Source organism: Oncorhynchus mykiss, chromosome 24 (genome assembly GCF_013265735.2).
Source record: "Oncorhynchus mykiss isolate Arlee chromosome 24, USDA_OmykA_1.1, whole genome shotgun sequence".
Classification (NCBI taxonomy): domain Eukaryota; kingdom Metazoa; phylum Chordata; class Actinopteri; order Salmoniformes; family Salmonidae; genus Oncorhynchus; species Oncorhynchus mykiss.
The window spans coordinates 22461090-22485342 of record NC_048588.1 but is presented as its reverse complement, the minus strand read 5'-3'; the positions used below and the strand labels follow the sequence as shown (position 1 = coordinate 22485342).

At 42.3% G+C, this 24253-nt stretch overlaps 1 protein-coding gene across 8 annotated transcripts in view; it reads left to right on the top strand.

Moving 5' to 3' along the window:
* The window catches only part of LOC110503369 (kin of IRRE-like protein 3), a 214011-nt gene extending 190934 nt beyond the window's left edge, over positions 1–23077 (top strand). The window contains exons 7-17 of one of the 8 annotated variants that reach the window (XR_005039335.1): positions 3759–3907; positions 4075–4202; positions 4816–4942; positions 9387–9487; positions 10400–10598; positions 13145–13252; positions 13559–13642; positions 15372–15487; positions 16181–16267; positions 18666–19641; positions 19750–23077. Coding sequence is in view for 7 of the 8 variants with exons in the window: in XM_036961431.1 (XP_036817326.1) it covers positions 3759–3907; positions 4075–4202; positions 4816–4942; positions 9387–9487; positions 10400–10598; positions 13145–13252; positions 13559–13642; positions 15372–15487; positions 16181–16267; positions 18666–19142 (1576 nt within the window). In the remaining variant the exon portion in view is untranslated. Of the gene's footprint in view, positions 1–3758; positions 3908–4074; positions 4203–4815; positions 4943–9386; positions 9488–10399; positions 10599–13144; positions 13253–13558; positions 13643–15371; positions 15488–16180; positions 16268–18665 lie in introns of all 8 variants that reach the window. The other 7 variants (XM_036961437.1, XM_036961438.1, XM_036961432.1 and 4 more) reach the window with 7 other exon arrangements.
* The last annotated feature ends 1176 nt before the right edge of the window (positions 23078–24253 follow it).

Here is a 24253-nt window from a genome sequence, read left to right as displayed (position 1 = left end):
TGTCCCTGTGCATATTAAGCTGACAGTGCTCTAAGTGACTTCATCTTTCACACAGTGAAAAACTTGCTCCTACAGTGTGGAAACATAGTCTCCTCGGCAGCACAATGTGCAGCAGAGAATATCAACTGGAGCCAATTAGAAAGGTGCTTCACTTCACTTGCTGAATGAATGAGGTCTATTCTCATTTAAATTAAACTACTCCTATCAAGCATGGACCAAGGCTTCACTCATGGCTAACAAATGAGTCCCTTATCCCTGGAATACTGCAAGTTCCCGATCCCTGGAATACTGCACAGTGCACCCTGTGCTCTTGGGTGTGAAAATGGATCCATGTTTTGTGACAGCTAGAAGTTCAAAGGTTATCTTCGCCCATATCAGCATACAAACACATCTCTGTCTGGGTAAGGTGAGAGGTTTAGGAGAATATAGAGTTGTATGTCCCAAAATACCTGTAAATGTTCCAGAGAAGAAGCCCCATACATCCACTCATGCCTTTGCTCACTTTAATAAATGGTCCCTGTCTCCCACAGCAACAGGGAACCATCCGGTATGGCATGCTGAGCAAGACAGAAGTGATGACATAAGAAAAGTATTAACCCAGCAGTTGAGAGAAAACATCCCTCTGACAGATGCCTCCAACACAAACGGATGTTCTTCGCCCAATCCTGTGTCAATTGATTAACATCAGGTGCCTTTATGTGCATACAGTATGTGTCAGCCGGCATCATCAGTGGGTACTGTCGCGTTTTTGGCATCATTATTAAACTGAAGACTTATTTTTATCAAATAAATTCTCTGTAATTATTATTACGTGATTAAACTAACTTAATCATGTAAATGTAAATAACTAGGAAGTCAGGGCACCAAGGAAAATATTTAAATTACAAAGTTATAATTTTCCTAATATAACTTTCAGATATTTTAATATCTGATCAATTACTCTCCTGATTACTGAATTATTATTTACCTCACGTTAGTCTCATTCCAAATGTCGTAAATTGTTGGCTATCTGCACGAACCCAGTCTTCACTATGAATCATCCATACATCAATTGTCTTAAATCATGTATTTACTAACTAAATAATCACAGGAATGCATAAACAAACAAACAGTAGATATAGTTAAAAGGAAAATATAGCGGAGTTTCCCTAGTGGGATAAACCGGTATTGCAGCTTGGTGGACAAAAGGGAAGTGGGGGTCACTGAGATAAAAGACACTACAAAGTTGATAATTATAACAATTGAAATGCGGGAATAATTTTAATCAATATATATATATTTACGCTCAGTGTGTTGTTGTGATCTCTGTTGGAAAGTTTGCATCTGTTGGAGAGTTTGTCCACCCTCTTTCTCTCTGTGGTGGTTAGAATAGATAGTTCAGATTAACATTCAGCAATGTTGTTTCGGCGGTTGTCGGTCTTCGCATTCAATGTACCGAATTCCTAGCTGCAGACTAGTAATTAGTATCAAAGATTTGTTCTTATTCTGTCGGTATCGATAGTCTCAGAGTTTAACCACGTGGTATGGTTAAGAGATTCAGCAATCTACTCAAACCTTAACTCCCTCTGTGATGAGGTACTGGTCTGAAACCTTAGCCCTCTCGTGGTTATCGAGGTAAGCTGGTCTGAAGATAAATTCCCAAAGTGGGGGTTATAATCGGAAGAGCAGAATGCGGCTGTCCCATGACACCAAATCAATGTCTGTATTCATGGGGCGGGCTAATCATTTAGTTAAACTCCAAAGGGAATTGGAGTTTCCTTCATTAAACAGTTTAAAATCACATTTCATAATTTCACAAATAGTTTCATCTTACTCATTCATTTTATACAACAATTAGATGCAAGCCCCACAACTGAGACTCTTGTATTAACAGGGTTATGGTAATGTGGCTGTATTGTCTCTCATGAGTTTCACAAAATTGTACAAAATGGACCAGTTCGTAGCTGGCTACTTCACCGACTGTTTATACATTCTCCAGAACATGAATATTGTTTAGTTCTCAAGTTCTGTGAGGAAGAATAAGTTCCTTTGTTCTCTCTATTAAAACTCTCTCATATACTCTGGCCATGAGGAGAGAACTCCTCAAGGAATAATATGACCTGCCTAACAGAGCCTGGTGTAGGGGGAAGAGAGAGAGGGGGATGGTGCAGAGAGAGGGGGATGGTGCTCGCTGTACCCAAGAGGGCAACATCATGACACTACCATACAGTACGTGTCAGCTGGCATCATTGGGGGGGACTCTACCATACAGTACATGTCAGCCGGGCATCTTTAGGGGTACTCTACCATACAGTACGTGTCAACCGGGCATCTTTAGGGGTACTCTACCATACAGTACGTGTCTGCCGGCATCATTGGGGGTACTCTACCATACAGTACGTGTCTGCCGGCATCATTGGGGGGACTCTACCATACAGTACGTGTCTGCCGGCATCATTGGGGGGGACTCTACCATACAGTATGTGTCTGCCGGCATCATTGGGGGGACTCTACCATACGGTACGTGTCAGCCGGCATCTTTAGGGGGGACTCTACCATACAGTACGTGTCTGCCGGCATCATTGGGGGGACTCTACCATACAGTACGTGTCTGCCGGCATCATTGGGGGGGACTCTACCATACAGTACGTGTCTGCCGGCATCATTGGGGGGGACTCTACCATACAGTACGTGTCTGCCGGCATCATTGGGGGGGACTCTACCATACAGTATGTGTCTGCCGGCATCATTGGGGGGACTCTACCATACGGTACGTGTCAGCCGGCATCTTTAGGGGGGACTCTACCATACAGTACGTGTCTGCCGGCATCATTGGGGGGACTCTACCATACAGTACGTGTCTGCCGGCATCATTGGGGGGGACTCTACCATACAGTACGTGTCTGCCGGCATCATTGGGGGGGACTCTACCATACAGTACGTGTCTGCCGGCATCATTGGGGGGGACTCTACCATACAGTACGTGTCAACCGGGCATCTTTAGGGGTACTCTACCATACAGTACGTGTCAACCGGGCATTCTTTAGGGGTACTCTACCATACAGTACGTGTCAACCGGGCATCTTTAGGGGTACTCTACCATACAGTACGTGTCTGCCGGCATCATTGGGGGGGACTCTACCATACAGTACGTGTCAGACAGGCATCTTTAGGGGGGACTCTACCATACAGTAAAAATCAGCTGGCATCGTCAGGAGGGACTCTACCTATTTGTCATTTTGTGATTAGTTTGTCTAAGCCACTCTGCTCTCTGTTCTGCTCCGCTCGTCATAATGAAGAACGTGCTGTCTGCTCCCCCAGTCACTGAGATGCTTGTGACGTCACAGCATGAATAGCTGCCACAAAAACATGATGAAGCCAGCAGACAGCCTGCACAGGAATGATTTATTCAGAGAACAATGTGACATTGACAGGGAGGGAGAGAAACTGTCTTAATGTTTTATCCCACCCTCTTCTCGCCTCATCCTCCCATCATTCAGACAAATGCCATCCTCCCTCACTGATGACCGGAACTGAAACATTATAAATCAGAAGCAACCCATTCTTCATACTGGTCTGGTGCTAGTACAAATTGTCTTTCCACTGCAGGTATTCTGTGCCCTCAGCAGAGTATTTCCTGACCACCATTAACCAGGCGACCATAGGTCAATGTTAAGGTCAAAGCAAGTTGCAAATAACAGTTTCTTATCAGATCACCCCTCTCATGCAAGGTCTCCTCTCTCTCACTCTCACTCTCTGTGTATTGCCCTTTGCTACAGGTGGGCCAAAGGGGGCAACGTGATCAAGGAGTTCTCTGGGGACACTTATGAGGTCATTGTGGACCACTCCTTCTTCACTGAGCCTGTCTCCTGTGAGGTCACCAACCCTCTGGGCAGCACCAACATCAGCCGCAACGTCGACGTCTACTGTGAGTGCTACTAATGTGTTGCTCTTTCTGTGGTGATGTCCAGTCAACGTTATGCATCCTATTTAGATTATAGACATTCTGTATCTGACCGTAAATAGAGTATTCTGTTGTGCTGCTGGTGGTGTATATACTAGATGCTGACTGGGTGGCTCTCTGTGTTCTGGCAGTTGGTCCACGCATGGCTGCAGAGCCCCAGTCCTTACAGGTGGATCTGGGGTCTGATGCTGTGTTCAACTGTGCCTGGACTGGAAACCCCTCCCTCACAATCGTCTGGATGAAGAGGGGCTCTGGAGTGGTATGTATTTCCATATTCAATGTCTTTCACCATTCATTGTATGTGTTTTGACTAGGTGCAATACACTATAGATTGGAACAATCAGGTTAGCCAATGCATTCAATGTCATTTACTTTATAGTGATATATTTTCCACAACCACGCTCATATCATGCTGGCCACAGCAGTAACTTCATTAATTATTCTATTTGAAAACGTAAAATATCTAACACTATAGGTGATTCAGGTTTCATGTGACCAAGCAGTGCCCTTTGAGCTTAAATCAGTTTTTTTCAAAGTCTCATTAGTCAAAAAATCCAGAGAAAGCTAGCGGTTCAGGCTCGTTAGTGCCCCTGCTCCCTGAATCCTGGCTGGAGATGTGTTGAGGTGAGCATAGGGGCATGCAATTGATCTGCCAGCCAGGCTCATTCCTCAACTCCGTATACGTCAACCATCAGAGCCTGGAGATCAAAACCGCCCCTCTCTCATGTGAGCCTGGTCCCAAATTGGATTTTAATAATAGAAGAGAGTTGGCCTATAAGTCGTTAAGAGGAGCCCGGGCTACTATGTGCTGCCTCAAACGTGAAGGTGACCTCTTGCTGCTAATTCAGTGAACCTTAACCTCCGTGTGGCAGGTACTAAGCAATGAGAACATCCTGACACTCAAGGCTGTGAGGCAGGAAGATGCTGGGAAATATGTGTGCCGTGCCGTGGTCCCGCGAGTCGGCGCCGGGGAGAAGGAGGTTTCTCTCACCGTCAACGGTAAGTGTCATGCAGGTGAGGAATGTTTTGGGAGGTTTGGGGGTCACATCTGCTAAGAAGAAAGTAATTTGTCACTGGTTTACACACGAAAACACATCTTCGCACCAAGGACTCTCCAACATTGCAGTGAAAGGAGAAAGTTTGCCATTTGGGCCTCAGTCTGTCCAGGTATTTAAGCTCTGAATAAATCTTTGTTGTGAGGCCATCTCTCAATGTATTTACAATAGAAGAAGGGTTCAAATTCAGCTCTGCAGACATCTCTGCTACAGTGTAGTAGACTACAGCAGAGAGATTCACAGCATCATTGAAACTTCAAGCATAGTAACAGATGCGATAAAATTAATTTCCTTTACACTTTATTTTCCATTATGTTTCATCAGTCCTTATTAAAAAAGACACAGGGATGGATGGATAAATATAGCTAGCACATCCAGGATGTAGCCTTATGTTCCTTAAGACAGGAAATGTGCTTTAATGCAGATTAGATTCGGAAGGAGGTTGGCGTTTTCAGGCAGTGACTGACTACTGAATGTCGGGGAATGGAATGGTGGGAGACCCGGCAACTCTCAGACAAATGACTTCATTAACACCGCTTGGTATTCACAGAGCGCGCATTAGCGTTGCGGCAGCCTTTAGTGGCAGAATTGACACGTTCTTTAAAGGATTTTTTCTCACCACGTCCGTTTCTATGGGTGATAGATAGAAGAAAGGATGTTGAGATGAATGTTTAGCTGAGGTATTGTCCTCAACAATATATTGGATATCTTGAACGCAAACGTACAATGTCTGTCGTTAGCGGCGTTGCTGCTAGATTGGGACTGAATATACATCAAGTACCAAACATGACTTATTTTCAAACTTGTACAGTAGCTGTGCAAAAGATAATGACATGTATGCCCCCTTCGGCATTGGATTGCAACCACTAGTGTGTGCTGTGAGATCCTTTTCTATCTATCGCCTAGTTCTGTTCAGGATCAGAGCTCCACTAGTATGGAGCAAAGTCATTCCTAATTAACATCTTAACAGTTTTGCTTCATCCCAGCTTCAATTTGTACTGTCTGGACTAGTAAACAAAATCTCTGTTCATGTTTATTTTTCCATTTCATGTGTTCTTTCTTTTATGTACTACTATCTATGGGGATTGCATAACTTCTGTATACAACACTATACAAAGAGAATATACATTGTTTTCATAAAGACAATATGATAACAGAACTCATAGGACACTCATCATGAAAAATAACAACGCGGAAAATGTTTACATGGTCTCTGTAGACTTCAGTCAAGTGTTACCCACTTCTTCATTGGTCTTTGACTTCTCTTTTATTTTGTTATGTTCTCCTGTTCTTCTGCCCCTCTTGCCTCACGGCCTGAATCTGTCTCAGACATTATTAAAAAGCCACATAATTTTTTAACTTTTGAATAATTTAAATCCACGCTTTCTGAAAACCACAGAAGGGGTCCTCAGTCAAAATGTTCACATTTCTACCCTACCAAGTCCTCTCAGTGAATCCGATTGTCAAGCCGACAAAGTACAAACAGAGTCTTTGAAGTTGTAGCACGTGGAAAGGACTCTCTGACGGTTTGCTGCTTGATTGTTTTAAGTTGTCGTCTTTATGGCAGATGAAGCTTCATCCTTCTCAGCCCTCATCAACCTGCAGTCTTTGACATCCAATAGGAACCATTTGGCTCTGACAGTGGGAGAAAGTCATGAATGATGACCTTGCATTTTGGGAGACTGCCTTGATCATGTGTCAGAAAGACTGAGGAATACTCAAGAGTATATGCTCAGTGTGGGGGAGTGTGTGTGTATGTGTTTGATGTTTTGCTATTTGCTTCCCGTCGCTTATGCCTGGATCATTTTACCCAAACAATTAAAACCCATGTGTTTAGAATTTGTCAATATGTTCTTTCCTCCATTGCATGTCAATGACTCCCACTGTGCAGCAACACAGACAAGAGAATCCTCTCCTTCCCTGGGGACTGGTGTAATTTAATTGTAATCAAACAGCTAGCAGGGGAGGCAGTTTATGTTGAAGTCACTAATGGATACATATTGCTCACCCTAGTTTAACATCCTCACACAGTCAGTCTGAGCTTCAATATTTGTTTGAGTGAAGTTATTGTGTTGTGCTTATTCTTTTGATCGTATGTTCAATGCATCCTGATACATTTTACGCACACAGGGAAGAAAAACTAGTAGGTATATGTGTGAATATATGCATGAGATTGGTGGGGTGCCTGTGTTTTTGTCTCTATCAAAGAACATTTATATAATATATATTATATTTGAATGAGTGTTGGTTCGTAGAGGTTTGAGTCCGTCCATATTTCCACGTGTATGTCTTGGTCGGTCCGTCCGTCCGTCCGTCCGTCCGCCCGTCCGTCCGTCTGTCTGTCTGTCTGTATGTATGTCTAATCAGATGTCAGGCAGCCCAGGGAGAGGGAGCACATTAACACATTAATGGAGAAAGAGGCCCGATGAGCCTTTTAGTCTCCCACAGGGCATCTTGTTGTTTAAGTTATTTTTTTCTCCCCGGGACATAGTCTTTATATGCTCAATATATTAGCATTTAATTCCTTCTCCAAGTGCCAAGACAGACATTTAAAAAAACAGATCAAATGAATAATTCAGCAGAGAAATGCCATTCAAATGGATGTGACAGAGTAACACAGTAACACAGCTCTGAGGTGCTTTGAAATGAGCTGTTGCAAGGAAGCACAAAATGACACATATTTTCAAAGCTCAGACTATACTTCCAACTCTGTTTGGAAATGCAAGGCCTGGTCTCGACAAGGTGATGAACAAACGATAACAAAGATTCAGATTGTGAGGCGGCCCACTCCATAGCCTCCCCGCCTCTCTAAACAAAAGTCTCCTACCGTATCGACTGTGTCCACTGACAGTTGGAGCAGTGTAGTTGTGCTACTCACACCACCCACCAACTCCCTCTCTCTCTGATCACACAGTCTCTACACACACACACACACACACACACACACACACACACACACCTACCTACCTATCCTCTGGAGGAGCCACCACACCCCAGTCGTCTGTGGCAGTGAGATAAAACCATCTAATTATATTCCTCATTTGCAGCCCTGATCCACAGAGCAGATTCTCCTGAGTCACTAGCGCTCGCCTTGTGCAACCCGGGAGGACTAGATCTGAGTGTGTTTACCACAGGAGCCCATTCCAGCCACACACACCCACACACTCCCACACACACAAAGTATTATGCATGCAACCACACTGACAAATCCGCACAGGTCCACACAGACCGGACCCCCCATGCCAGTCCACAATAGGCTACTAAGACAGTGGTGTTGGGGCATAGTGCTCAATGCAGTGCTGTTAGTTTGCAACAATAATTCCACAGCAGCAGTAACCTAGCTCCCAGTCTCCTGCATGCAGTAGCATACCAAGACACCATCTGCCAGAATCTCATTAAAATGCTAATTTATTTTAATAAGAGACAGGTAATAAACTGCAATTATGTATCGGCAGAGAGAACGGAAACGGGTTGGAGGGGAGTTGGTAGGAAGCTCACCTTCTTACTAATCAAGTTGCTTCCCCACTACTCTATACTTAAACCTCTTAAATCACTAGAAATTGTTTTTTCAATGTTTTTAATGGCTATTTAAGCTGATAGACTGCTTCCTCTGTTGTTGTGAGGGAGGACTGGAGGTTGTCCGATTGATGGCATCGCTGCGGGTCAAAGTGCAAGACTCTGGAGAGCTAAATTGAATGTGCAGAGACACAGGGAGGAGTGTAATCTCTCCGCAATGACATTTCTCCCATCATGATTACGCCCATATATATGCCTCTCCACTCGCCACCATGGCCCTTATCAAGGGCACCATAAATCAACTTTTCAGAATGAAGGCTGGGCCCACATAGATGCCCTTCATACAGCCCTAACATGCCATTGGTGATATTGTGGAGGTTAGATGAGATGTTCCTATCAAACCACAATGCAATTCTCAGTGCCAGAAGTCCAAAATTGTTGTTTACTGCCGGCATTCCGAGTCGGTTGAAAATTGGAAGTAGGGTTTTCTTTGAGAAAGAATGCTGTTAGGAGTATACCGCTTAATTGACTGCGGAACAACTTGATTGAACCATTATTTAACTTGGCAAGTCAGTTAAGAACAAATTCTTATTTACAATGATGGCCTACCCCAGTCAAACCCTAACAGCGCTGGGCCAATTCTGCACCACCCTGTGGGACTCACAATAATGGCATGTTGTAATACAGCCTGGAATTGAACCAGGGTCTGTAGTGACACCTCTAGCCCTGAAATGCAGTGCCTTAGACTGCTGCGCCACTCAGGACCATGAACCCTAAGGAATCTGAATGTGGTTGATTGTGGTAATGTGTGGGTTTGTGATTGGCCTTCATGGTACAGTGTTGGTATGTTCTCCTTTGTGCCCTCTCCACAGGCCCACCCACCATCTCCAGTACCCAGACACATCAGGCTCTCCACGGGGAGAAGGGGGAGATCAAGTGCTTCATCCGGAGCACTCCACCTCCAGACCGCATTGTGAGTATCACCAACACCACTTCCTTCAAAATGTATATCTTCTACTTATCTCTACTGGCCACAGCATTGCATGGTATATGGGTTGCATTACAGCCATGGTGCCCTGATAACGTGCCTCTTGCGTTATTAGCATTTGATTAAACCATCTAAGAACACATGCAATACAACTGAGAAGTTGTATTCATACAACAATAAACAGTTAGAGTACTATTATATTCATTAAACTGATATCTTTCTCAAATCAAAACAAATCAAATTCAAATCAAATTGTATTGGTCACATACACGTGATTAGCAGATGTTATTGCGGGTGTAGTGAAATGCTTGTGCTTATTGCTACAGAGAAAGATATCATTTTAATGAATATAACAGTATTCTAACCGTTTATTGTTGTATGAATAAGAAGGCATGAAGCATGGCAAGCTTCGACCCTTAATCTCTCATTTAATGCATGCTGATGCTCTGTTAGCACAGATCCCATTAAGATTTATGGCCCTTAGATAAACAGCTTACTCTCAGAGCCCTCTCTTGTTCCATTAACTGTGTGTGTGTGCATGTGTGTGTGTGCGCGCGTGTGTGCGTGCGCGAGTGTGTACACATGTGAGTTTACATGTGTGTGTATGTTTTTGCATAATTGCAATATACTAATTAGTGTTTTGTGTATTGATGATGGCCATCAATTTGCTGCATAATTAATATGATGTTGATTTGATGGGAGAGTCTAAAGAGGTATATTTATCAAGGATACATGTGAAAGTAATTTTGCTTTCATGCTTATAAATAAGATTTAACAACCAGAATAGTGCTTGCAATTTATCCTCTTTGTCTGCAATCAATTGTTGTCAATTAGAACAGTACAGGGAAGTTCTCCCCCCCCCCCCCCCCCCATGTTTAACTTGTGGTTCCCTTACAGGCCTGGTCATGGAAGGAGACAGTGCTGGAGTCAGGGACGTCTGGCCGTTACACAGTGGAGACGGTCAGCACCGAGGAAGGGGTCATCTCTACTCTGACCATGAGTAACATCGTCCCTGCAGACTTCCAGACCATCTACAACTGCACAGCCTGGAACAGCTTTGGGTCTGACACGGAGATCATCCGCCTCAAGGAACAAGGTGGGAGCCAAAGTTCGACAGGTTCCACCTCTACTTTAACACTGTGGTGGCCGTGGTTCTAGTGTAGTATAGAGACAAATAGAGTAGCGATATGTTGTGGTGTGTGTGTGTGTGTGTGTGTGTGTGTGTGTGTGTGTGTGTGTGTGTGTGTGTGTGTGTGTGTGTAAACGAACATGAGAGTATGAACGTCAAGGATTTGATGGGTTTACAACTTTTCAACCAACCATTATCACAATGAAACCTGCATGCACTATTCAGTGTTTAGGTGTTGACATCACCCATCTCATTTGTGTGGGACATTTTTGTTGTGTCTTGTTTATCAGCACATTATTTCACTTTAGGACAATAGGATGACCCAGACTGTTGAAATCAGACAGATATGAAATAACCAGCCAATGCATTTGTAGTTACTACACTCATTTTGTATATTCAATGACACTGTGATTCATTTGTAGCTAATTAATTAGCTAGTTAAGATAAGGTACAACTCAAGTGCGGTTAGTAAAAGCCTTTAATTGTCAGGCTGAGTTTCATAGCTGGATGTGTTGCTCTGTCTTTTCAATGGTAAAGATTTGTTTGTATTCACTCTCCATAAATGATCATGTATTGCTGGCTTATTTGACAGGGACATTGATTAATGAAGACATTAAATAGATGTTAATGCGATGGAAAATCCACTCTGTTATGTTGCATTTGTTTAAATTGCAGGGAGGTAATTCATGTATTTGGTTTGGAATCAGGCCACTCATAGATACTTTAAAGGGATACTTCAAGATGTTTGCAATAGAAGCCCTTTTATCTACTGTACTTACCCAGAGTCTGATGAACTCGTACATACCATTTTAATGTCTCTGTCCAGTATGAAGGAAGTATGACGCAAGCCAATGCTAACTACTGTAGCATCAGCGAAATGACTGAACATCTACAGGAGCATGCTAGCTGTTCCCATAGATTTCCAGTCATTGCCTTAACTCCAATTTAGTAATTGCGCTACTTCCTTCAAACTGCATGCAGAGACAAAGATGATTTCCACAAGTTAATCTGACTCTGGGGAACAAGATAAAGGGCTTCATTGCCAAAATCTCAAACTACCCCTTACAGGATTAGGCTGATTCAACGCACAGCCCTGTTGCTATTTGTCACGACTTCCGTCGAAGTTGACGTCACCGGCTTTCTAGCTGCCACCGATCCATGTTTCATTTTTCCTTTTGTTTTGTCTGTTTACACACCTGGTTCCCATCCCATAATTATGTTCCTTATTTAACCCTCTGGTTTCCCTTTTGGTTTTGTGCGCGATTGTCTTTCGTGTGTTGGAGTTGGAGTCCTGTTTTGTCCTTGTTTTGTAACGGGATTTTTGTTACGTTCTTGGATAGAGTAAATATAGTGTTTTTTTACTCTTACCTGTGTTCTCCACCTGAATCCTTCGCTATCTTCTAGATAGACTCTGACACTATTTAACAACTCAATAAAAAACTCAGCCACTTCTGTAAATGAGGATGAATTAAATGTGAATGGAAGGAATCGGCACTGTAATAAGAAATAAACCATATATACAAAAGTATGTGGACACCCTTTCAAAATTGTGGATTTGGCTTAATTAACTGGGTTTCCATGGCTGAGCAGACACACACAAGCCTAAGATTACCATGCACAATGCCAAGCGTCGGCTGGAGTGGTGTAAAGCTATCTGCCATTGGACTCTGGAGCAGTGGAAACGCGTTCTCTGGAGTGAATCCCACCTCACCATCTGGCAGTCCGACAGACAAATCTAGGTTTGGAATAATGGTCTGGAGCTGTTTTTCATGGTCCGGGTTAGACCCCTTACTTCCAGTGAAGGGAAATCTTAACACTACATCATGCGCTTCCAACTTTGTGGCAACAGTTTACAGATGGCCCTTTCCTGTTTCAGCATGATAAAGCCCCCGTGCACAAAGCGAGGTCCATAAAGAAACGGTTTGTCGAGATCGTTGTGGAAGAACTTGACTGGCCTGCACAGAGCCCGGACCTAAACTCCATCGAACACCTTTGGGATTAATTGGAATGCCGCATGCGTGCCAGACCTAATCGCCCAAGATCAGTACCTGACCTCACTCATGCTCTTGTGGTTGAATGGAAGCAAATCCCCGCAGAAATGTTCCAACATCTAATGAAAAGCCTTCCCAGAAGAGTGGAGGCTGTTATAGTAGCAAAAGGGGGACCAACTCCATATTAATTCCCATGATTTTGGGATAAGATGTTTGATGAGCGGGTGTCCACATACTTTTGTTCATGCAGTGTATGTTAAAATGGATTTTAACATACATTAATATATATAGATATTTCTTATGTTGGCCACCAAAACATTTGGGGAAATATTCATGATTATTATGTTATTGAGATGTGTGTTTTTGTAAAACTAAATGATGTCTTTATTATTTTACAATGGAATTGTTTGTACTTTGGTCCTCATTTTACATGTTGGTATTTATGTATACTTTATATGTGTGTAGTGTACTGATTGTATTTGCAATGTGTTATTGTAGAAGGGAATGTTTTGTCATCCACAGAGACTCTCCCGGTGGCGGTCATCATCGGGGTGGCAGTCGGGGCCTTAGTGGCTTTCATCGTCCTCATGGGAACCATCGGAGCTTTCTGTTGTACCCGCTCTCAAAGAAGTATGTATCACTGTACCTGTGTCACCCAATGCATGCCAAAGCTAAACAAGGCATGGTCCTCAGCAAGAGATAGACAGGGTGTGAAGGCTCATGTCTCATAATTGAGCAGTTTAACTTACCACACCATTAATTTCTGGCTACAGTTACTTCCATCCTTTCTTATATTCAAATCAAAACTCCATCCTAACAGTGCCTCAGGTTAGCAACAGTCAGCCATTGCGCTTTGCTAAAAATGTTGCTGCTGCGTGCGAGTCCCTGTGTGGGACATTTTACTAGCGTTCAGCATGTTGTTGTTGTATACCACAGAGGAAGCGCACCTGGTTATGCCCTCACTACCCGTCTCCATCTGTGCTCACCAGAGAGAGCTTGCAAGCAAAATTAAGACAGAAAGTAAGACTTTGTTATACGACAGTAATAACTGTATTGTCCTAAATGAGCCACCGTCATGCCAGTTTCAGATGTGCTTACAGTTGAAGTCGGAAGTTTACATAGACCTTAGCTAACTACATTTAAACTCAGTTTTCACAATTCCTGACATTTAATCCTAGTAACAATTCCCTGTTTTAGGTAAATTAGGATCACCACTTTATTTTAAGAATGTGAAATGTCAGAATAATAGTAGAGAGAATTATTTATTTCAGCTTTTATTTCTTTCATCACATTCTCAGTGGGTCAGAAGTTTACATGATACCAAATACTGACTGAGTGTATTGTCTTTAAATTGTTTAACTTGGGTTAAACGTTTCAGGTAGCCTTCCACAAGATTCCAACAATAAGTTGGGTGAATTTTGGCCCATTCCTCCTGACAGAGGTGATGTAACTGAGTCAGGTTTGTAGGATCCTTGCTTTCACACGCTTTTTCCGTTGGATTGTCTGTAGAATTGAGGCCAGTTTTTTGTGATGGCCACTCCAATACCTTGACTTTGTTGTCCTTTTGCCACAACTTGGGAAATATGCTTGGGGTCATTGTCCATTTTGAAGACCCATTTGCGACCGAGCTTTACCTTCCTGTCTGATGTCTTGAGATGTTGCTTCAATATATCCACATCATTTTCCTACCTCATGATGCCATCTATTTGTAAAGTGCACCAGTCGCTCCTGCAGCAAAGCACCCCCACAACATGATGCTGCCACCCCCGTGCTTCACGGTTGGGATGGTGTTCTTCGGCTTGCAAGCATCCCACTTTTTCCTCCAAACATATTGATACTCATTATGGGAAAACAGTTCTATTTTTGTTTCATCAGAGCATCTCATGTTTCCTCCAGCATCTGCACAAGGTCCTTTGCTGTTGTTCTGGAATTGATTTGCACTTTTTGCACCAAAGTACATTCATCTCTAGGAGACCAAACAAGTCTCCTTCCTGAGCGGAATGACGGCTGCGTGGTCCCATGGTGTTTACACTTGCGTACTATTGTTTGTAGAGATGAACGTGGTACCTTCAGGCGCTTGGAAAATGCTCCCAAGGATGAACCAGAAATATTTTTTCTGAGGTCTTGGCTGATTTCTTTTGAATTTCCAATGATGTTAAGCAAAGAGGCACTGAGTTTGAAGGTAGGCCTTAAAATACATCCACAGGTACACCTCCAATTGCCTCAAATTATGTCAATTAGCCTATCAGAAGCTTCTAAAGACATGACATCATTTTCTAAGCTGTTTAAAGGCACAGTAAACTTAGTGTATCTTAACTTCTGACCCACTGGAATTGTCATACAGTGAATTATAAGTGAAAACAATCTGTCTGTAAACAATTGTTGGAAAAAAGACTTGTGTCATGCACAAAGTAGATGTCCAAAGTAGACTTGCCAAAACTATAGTTTGTTCACACGAAATGTGTGGAGTGGTTGAAAAAATAGTTTTAATGACACCAACCTAAGTGTATGTAAACTTCCGACTTCAACTGTTATGTACTGTATGCAGAAAATAATCTTATCTTGACAACAAAACACAATAAATTGCATCTCTTCCTCTGTATTGATGGGGAAAGTGACTCTACTCTCAAAAGCCATGTCAAGGGAATTTGAAGTCCAGTGTATTGAAGATATTGGGGGAAGTGCAATGTCTTTGTGAATATTGTATGTCTTTGCATCTTGAGCTATAATTTACTGTTGTTTCCATCAGATCTAAAAGGGGTGGTGTCAGCCAAGAACGACATCCGAGTAGAGATTGTCCACAAAGACCACAATGCTGCCCGGGAAAACGAGGAGCACACCGCCATGAAGCAACTTATGGTGAGTGTGAGTGTCCTGCCACCATTTCCACCTGTACCCAACGTAAAAACAACAGAAAACTCTAATCCCTCCAGCCCTCTTTATACTCACAGATAATGAATGCTAATTATCTCTAGGATAGCATTAATTGCACTGTTCTAGGGCATAAAAGCAACCTGCTGAATAATGGAACAGGACTGAGGTGTGTAGATGTATACACTGTGATCAAGGCACTGTGTTGGCCTATATTTAGAGAACAGGCCCACGCTCTTTCTCCCTGTGAGGGAAAACGTCGCTGTAAGGCGTAGCTATTGAGATGTTGAAACTCGTATGGGGTCGCAGGCAGTTTTATTTGTGCCCTCTCTATGCCTATTAAAAAACCCTGCCTCATTTTTGGGAATTACATAAGAACTTTGAAATGGCAAAAGGGCAGGGCTATGGTTTCAGCAAAGGACCTTTGATAATGTGCTCTGTAACACTTCAAGGGAGTTCATGTGTCTGCATGTGATACCTTACATATCGGCATTTCTCTAATGAGATTCATGGATACATTCTTTATAGTTACTTGCCCCGACTGAAGTCGAAATGTGTCTGAATATTATCACATAATTTTTCAGAAGGGAAATTCCTGTATTCTGACTGTTTGAAAACGTCAAAGAGACCAAAGAAACTGAGAGCTCAACACTTCTTTTCATATTTCCGTGCCTTGCCTATGTGCAGGTAGAACGTGGGGAGTTCCAGCAGGAGTCAGTGCTGAAGCAGCTAGAGGTGCTGCAAGAGGATGAGAAAGAGTACCAGCATATCAAGGTAGGTGCAGGATCATGGAGGATGTAGAGAGGACAGAAGGAGATAGAGGTAGAGAAGGAGAAAGAGGGGAGGGTGCAGGAAAGTGGGATCAGATTGATCTTCCTTTCTTCCGTCCACCTTGGCTTTGGCGAGGATAAGACCAGCAGTGTATCCAATTAAGGTTTAATTTGAATAATTAGGTGATCATCAAAGGTGTTGTACAGTATACGGAATCAGGATGTTTCTGGCTCTGGAGGTTCAAAGTGAAGGAGCCATGCGGTAGAATGCAGAATACACTGACACTACCAGCTACCAATGACTTAGAAAGCAAACCATACTGAAAGTACTGTATGTGTATGGCAACGTTTGTAAACTTCACAAGATAGAGAATCGTATGATGCATTGTAATATTCATTAGTCACGCTTCGGCAAAGCAGAATCAGTGTTGCACTTTTGTAATGAGAGTTCACCATTTCTGCATTTAAATCACTTAAAAAGTGGAAACAAATTTCCAGAGGCATTATATTCAACCAAAACCAATAATGTATCATTCAGTGTGATGATTGCCTTCCTCATATTTTCACTGTAATGAAAGAGCTCTTAATGTGACAAAAATTAAGAGGAAGGTTTGTGTGCTAGAATTTCAGTATGCTCAATCAACAATACTTGTTATGCCAGAGAAGCCCCATTACTGCTGCTTTAGATACAGTTTGGATGACTTGGTGAGTCTGTGCCTCGGAAGGGAGATGCTTTTAATTTGCCAACTCTCTGACAAAAGGTATATTACTGTAAGTTAATAACACTATAACAATCTCAATATCCAGCGCACTATACCTGTCTGGACTTACTGCACAAGCTACGAATATTAAACAATGATCCCTCTGTATAATATAAAGGTGGATATCCTGTACCTTTCTATGTTGATAATGAGGAGAGCCGTAAGCCTATGAATAGAAAGGGATTCCCTGCACTGCTTTTGTTCCAGATCCTTCTCACATATGACACCAATTCTTGTTATTTCAACATAAACACTCTCAATTGGAGTGGTATATAAGGCAGTTGAGGAAGCTATAGTTAAAACATACAGGCAAAGAGTCAGTATGGGATCTTTTAACAAGAGGCCCGCTGGTTCTCAGATATGCAAATTCCTCAAATAGACAAGCACTGTGCTAACAGCACCATTACCTCACTATTTAAGCACATCTTCAGTGTGGGAGATATGGCATTATACTTCTAAAGAAATAAAAAAAGTCCTTCAAACAAGACGCACAGATAATATCATTAGACTATGGAACAAGCAACTCACTATGAACGATGGACAATTCAAACTCAGCACACAGAACGCCAATGCCAATCAGGAGCTGAAAACAAAATTGTGGTCCGGTTTATTTATGCCATTGTACATATGATTGTTTCCCCAGTACCTGAGAGTAGTCATCTGGTGTTCTGTCTGTATACCTGTTTCCATTGGACTTGGCTCTTTTGATCCACACTGATGAGTCTGTGTATGGGAGGAGATCACCGGGGACCAGACACCAGATAAGGGGACACAAAGTCTGACAATGACAAGGATTCTTTAAGGTTGTCATAGTTGTGTCATTTGCCCATGATTAGAATGGCTCCTCTGGGATCCAGTATTGTTCTCGTTGGGCTTGACATTTACGTTCATTTCCACAGCCTTGTCCCGGCTGCTTCTTAGCAACAGCATTGTCAAGGCAGGAGCCAGGAGCTGTGTGACAACCTCAACCTCTGCACTGCAGCAATGGCGGCATTGTGCTCAATGGTCTTGACATTCACGTTCATTCTCACAGCCTTGTCACTTCTGATTCTTAGCAACAGCAATCACCGAGGCAAGAGCCAGAAGCTGTGACAACAGCAACCTCGGCACGGCAGCCATGGCTCCACCACACAAGTCATTTATTTTGCACATATCAAATTCAGGACTTTGTTTTCACAAAACATTTTGGGCCCAATTAAAACTGGGGAATTAGTGAACTTTGGGAGGACTTGTTGGATGCCAAACTGTGAATCGTCAAGGCTTGTTAATTAGCAAGTAACATGATTGTAGAGGTTTATGCAGAAGAAGACTAAATCATCATTTTAAGCTTTAGCTAAAAAAAAATCCTTATTTATTTGCCAATTTGAATGGTAATTAAAACCAGTTTGACCTTGACACTGGTTAAGCTTTGAGAAGAATAAATACATATAAATGATGGGATGACTTCTTTTCTATGTTTCCCTCCAGAGATTTTCTGCTTTTCAGACATTTTCCTTACTAAGAAAAGTAGTTTTTGTCGTCTATTGTGCATTGCGAACAAGGCATACCCTGTCGGGTCATTTTTCAAACTTGACAATGATAAAACTAATTAAATACTCCCCCCTCCTCTTCTCTCCTCTCCCATATTGCCTCTTTAATAAGGACCCCACCAATGGATACTACAGTGTCAACACCTTCAAGGAGCACCACTCCACCCCCACCATCACCCTGAAAGGTAACCAGACTACAGAGACGCGGAATCCCACCGCTGCCACCACCGGGGGCAAGCAGCGGGTACCCACGGGCATGTCCTTCACCAACATCTACTCCACCCTAGGTGCCGGGCCAAACCGTCTGTACGACTACAGCCAGCGCTTCGTGCTGGGCATGGGCAGCAGCTCCATCGAGCTGTGCGAGAGAGAGTTCCAGAGAGGATCACTCAGCGACTCCAGTTCCTTCATCGACACGCAGTGCGACAGCAGCGTCAGCAGCTACAGCAAGCAGGATGGCTACGTGCAATTTGACAAGGACAGCAAGGCCTCCGCCTCCGCCTCCTCCTCATCCCACTACTCCCAGTCCTCCTCACAGAACTCTGACCTCACACGGCCCCTCCAGAAGCGCATGCAAACCCACGTCTGACCTGACCGTCAGAGAAGGCCTGCCTGTCCTGGGGCATCCAGCCATGGGTTGGGACTATGGGAAACACAGCTTCCTGAGACCGAGAAGGGACCTACGTTTCAAAGCACATGATGTGTTTGTGGGAAGCCTTGAAATAGGTGGCTTTAACTCACATTGGACTTGTTCAGACTTCTCTGTGTTCCAACCAGTGGATCAAGAAGCCTTGCATTCCCCCCACGTCTCCTCCTAAGCTCATCAGAAACCACCTCCTGTTGCCCAGTTTTCCACTAACCCATAAACATACAGTAGCTGCGCCATAGAGAGGTATTTTGCCAACATGGACACAACTCAAGTGTGGAGGTGGTTGCTGAACTGATTTCAGTGGAAATAGGATCCCATATAAGACAGCAAAATAACCAAACACTGAGGCTCGGGACTAGGAGTCTTGGTCTACAGCAAGTTCTCTTTCAAGCAAAGCGAGACCACTCTCTTATGGGTGGCAAAAGTAACCCATCACTTGGTACGTGTAAGCCAATATTCTGCTGCTCTCTTGTTGTTCTAAGCACAACTGTGAATGTGTATTAATGGTCAAAGCTTTTCTTCTCTCTTATCCCCTCTCTACCCCCAGCATCCGCTCACACACACTGTATGTTAAGCTTGTCTGATTCAACTTCATCCCGTGTGTGGGTGGAGTAAAACTCTCCAAATTTGCCCAGACTTGCCAAACAATTAACCGATGCCAGTCTTTTCCCCGGGCTCCCAGCTCTCAGAACTCTGCAGATAAGGAGGCCCGTGATCTCAACCGGAAAGCCTGGGTCGTCTTTTCACAGTTTGCCACTCTGAGATAAAGGAATAATATCAGTGTACATTATGCATATTTTATTCAGCATTCTTTATTTTTATTTGGCTGTTTGAGTTCACTTGTTTTGAGGTCTCGGGAATAAAGTTGTTCCCCTTTGTTTGGTCTTGCCTTGAGTGGGACTATTTGAAATGCCCAGAGATATTTCAGGAGATAAACTTTTGCATTCAGAAGTTGAACAGGATATGTTCTAATTTGAAGAAGGGGATTGGTTACTCAGTCAACCTGTTGGTACCATGCCAGCTCAAATGGAGGAGAGCATAGCTGCCTGACTATAATGTGTGCCCTACCCATGTAATGTGAAGTCTCTCATACTATATGCTTTAGATCATCAGCCATGTCCACAGGATAGAATGCTGCCTGCGGAACCAAATGTAAACACTGTGTACTGTAAAAGAGCTTCTCATCATCATGTGACTTTCCCAAATACCATGTTAACACTGGAGCTCAGTCAATCCAGACTGTATACCTACTGTGATCTAGCTGCTCATCAATGGAAATGTATAGGAATATATTCTGTACATTTTTATTTTTATTTCCTGTATTTTGTTCATTTGGCTACTGTGAGACTACTGTATATACGCTGACTGTTTTAAGTGAGTGTATTGTTCATGCCAGATATGGAATTTCACTTTTTTCACCATTACCATCCTTGACATTTTAGTCGAGAGATAAGGGAAAGACAAAAACAAACACAATCACTGATAAATGCAAAAGGACTTGTATGGTAGATCCACAATGCCTCCTCTCTGCTAGCTAGCCTGCTGTGGAGGGCGACATGGTCACATGAAACACAGGGCATGTCAGGTACAGGACAAGTACTTTAACACCAGACAAGACCAACCACGATAATGTTAATCCAGTACAGCACACTATATTGGATGAGATAATCAATGATAATGACGAAAATATACAGTACATCATTTTGCCACCACGCTACATATACATATACATACACACCATACAGTCAGGCCTGCGCTACCATACAGTACAAGACTTATGAGTCCTCCATTGTAGAGGTCTTAAGTAGGGTGGTGCAGAATTACAGTAATTCTCAAGGGCAGTTTTTGGAGTGTCAGTTATTTACAGTATATTACTTGTCTGCAATTCAACCTCGCAATTATACAGTATCATAGGTTACATCATCAGTTAGCCTTCAAAAGCCAGTAAAAGTTGTTTGCCTGTGGGTGGCTTCTAGGTCTGGACAGACAGGCCCTGCTTTCTGACATTAGTTAGTTTATTATTCGATTTTATATCAGAGAAGGGTAAAGTTTTGCCTAATGCCAGGAAAACAACATACTCCAGTTTTACGGCAATACAGTAGACACCGAGTTGTAATGGTGATGTAATTTCCTGTTTTTCAAATCTAAAACTGTCCTTTCGTATCTCATTATTTTGCATGGCTCTTCTTCTGCAGGAATACTTGGCCAATGGAATAGATAAATGTACTAACTAGTCCTTCACTTTTGTTGTCTTGCTGAAAGTTGACAATCCTTTCTAAGAATTAGACTGTACCTTCAACAAATGAGAAAGTTGTTGCTCTAAGCATTTTACATGTGATTATATTCAAGGCATTTCAATGGGCTTTTCTACATGAGTGGTGGTGGTTTGACTCTAATTTTACAAATGGATTGGTGCCCATTGTACGGCTTAAACACAAAAAGGTCTGTGTCAATGCTGATAATTCAGCTTGGCTCTTAGAACACTGTATATAAATTTCCATGCTCTCTGTATATAATTTTGCAGTTACATATTTTCTCAGTCAGTTTTCAGTATATTAGAGCAAAACAAATCCCTATACCATCAATTGTACAGACAGACAATCAATTTTCCATTCCTTTTCTCTCTCAGCATTCATCTCCCACCAAGCTTGTCTTTGCAAACAAGTTGTTTGTGTGAGCAGTTTTTAATCTCTTTGTGGCAGTCTCTCTCACACAGTCACACGGTCAAAGCTGTTTGGCCCTTGGGTGTGGCACGCAAACTGTTCATGGAGTGAGATGGGAGCTAGAATGTCCTTAGATAAAAGAAACTCTCTTCCACTTGCTTCCCTTCCCAGATTCAGCCCTGTCTCACTGATGGGTTAGAATAGTACCAACTAACTGGAGCCGTAGTGCAGCAACTCTTTGTTACCAGCAAACTGGATGGATTAATAAATGAAATGCTATTCTACCAACCCCCCAACGTCAACTTGCTATAGTGGGAGTCTGTATACAGTATCACCTGTGCCATGCTCATCACATATACCGCTGTGGGAATCAAAGCCCATGTGGGTACACATACACCAGTCTGCATGTTTGACCTGAGGAGGGGTGTTTGTTTGGCACCAGCTGGTGCTGTTTGCCATGTTTTAGAAATATGCCTTGGCCAAACATGAATAAATATGCCCACAATGATAACACAGCATTGCTGCCCTTCCCTGATAAAACACAACATCCATTTCCAGGGTCATCGAGCCAAGGAGGTAAATCCTTTATTTTTCAGTAGTGTTGAAGACCACTGTTTGGTCAACATTTCCCCCATCCCACAAGTCTGTTTCTTGGGGATGGGGGAGAGGGGGGAGCTACTGTAGTCTCAGATTGGTGGATAGTTCTCTTTGTAATGATTTCTGTGCCCTGTGGCTATATTGCATCAGTGACTTGTGCTCCGCAGAACATTTTGCTTGGTCTGAGTTAAATAGTAGAACAAAACGTATGAAGAAATATATCATGCCTAACACTGACACTGTCATAATGTAGCTCTGCCTGAAAATTGTGGTTTACAGACACTAACAAGTATATGCTACAAAATCCTCCATTTTCTTTTCTACCAATCAATATCTTGATAGTCTGCTGCAAAAAGATATTGACATGGAAGTTTTAAAAGTCAATATAAATAGTGAATCATCAATGTATATACTGTAATTTAAAGAGAAAGTGAACGTTGTACTGGGTAAACCACTATTTTCATGCAGTGGCCCTCTGTATTTAAAACAAATTTGAAAAATATGAAAAAATGTATTTTACCTGTACTGGTCTGTGAATCTATGATGCTTTTGCTCTGTATATTTGGGGGAAAAAATAATAATAATTGTCTGAACGTGTCTTGATTTCGCCTTCAAGAGTGCTTGTTTGTTTGTTATTGAGAGAAGCGTGAGTGCCAGGGTTGGGTAGGTTACTTTCTAAATATAATATTTTACAGTTACTAGTTACCTGTCCAAAATTGTAATCAGTAACATAACTTTTGGATTGCCCAAACTCAGTAACGTAATCTGATTACATTCAGTTACTTTTAGATTACCTTCTGCTTAAGAGGCATTAGAAGAAGTCAATAATGTATGTTATCAATTGAACGACATCTACTGCAGGATAAATCAATGTTAAAGTTTACAAAGCTGGCCAGATATGGATGTTACATTTTACTCTATGGTTTGGTTATGCAAGCTTCCTCTAACCCATCGCTTTCTAATACATATAATAATATGATTAAATTATATCTTTACATTAAAAAACAAAGTCTATTAGAATTCCAGTCATTCCAATAAATGTTATATCCCTTGATCTTCAAGAATGGGACTTGGAAATATGAAGTATAGATTAGCCAAATTGTTTCACCTCAGCACAACCCCGAAACTAAGGACTTATTAGCCAGCACTACTCTGTTTTTTATGATTTTGTTGTCATGGAGGACTGATTGGGCTGATTGAGTCGAGTTGAAAAATAAATGCTATGCTCATGGAATGGCATGCTTTGAGCACTACTGAAACGTGCTATTTACATTGGAAAAATGAATGCCATACGCTACATTTGTTATAGGCCTATTGTTTACCTTTTTGTTAGGGACATTTTGATATCTTGATAATATGCAGCTGTTTAAAGTGCAAATCTACAGATGAAACAATAACAAAACAGAGGCCCTGCCTCTATTTTAGTAAAAAGCTGAGGGGTGGGCCTGGAGAAATGTAACCACTCACAGATCATAGAACAGAGCTATGGATGCAAGGACTGACCATCCAGGATATCAAAATTCTTGTTTTAACCATATTATGAGGCTATACCGTGTGTTTACGTTTACAAAGTTTACAAACATTGGAGAAAAACAGGCTTATATTTTGGGTTCTCATGGAATGTGACAGTTGAACTATGCTCATGAGGCATTTAGAAGTAATATTCTTCAAGAATCAATGGATAAACAGTACCAGTCAAAAGTTTGGACACACCTACTACTGGTTCTTTATTTTTACTATTTTCTACATTATAGAATACTAGTGATGACATAAACTATGAAATAACACATA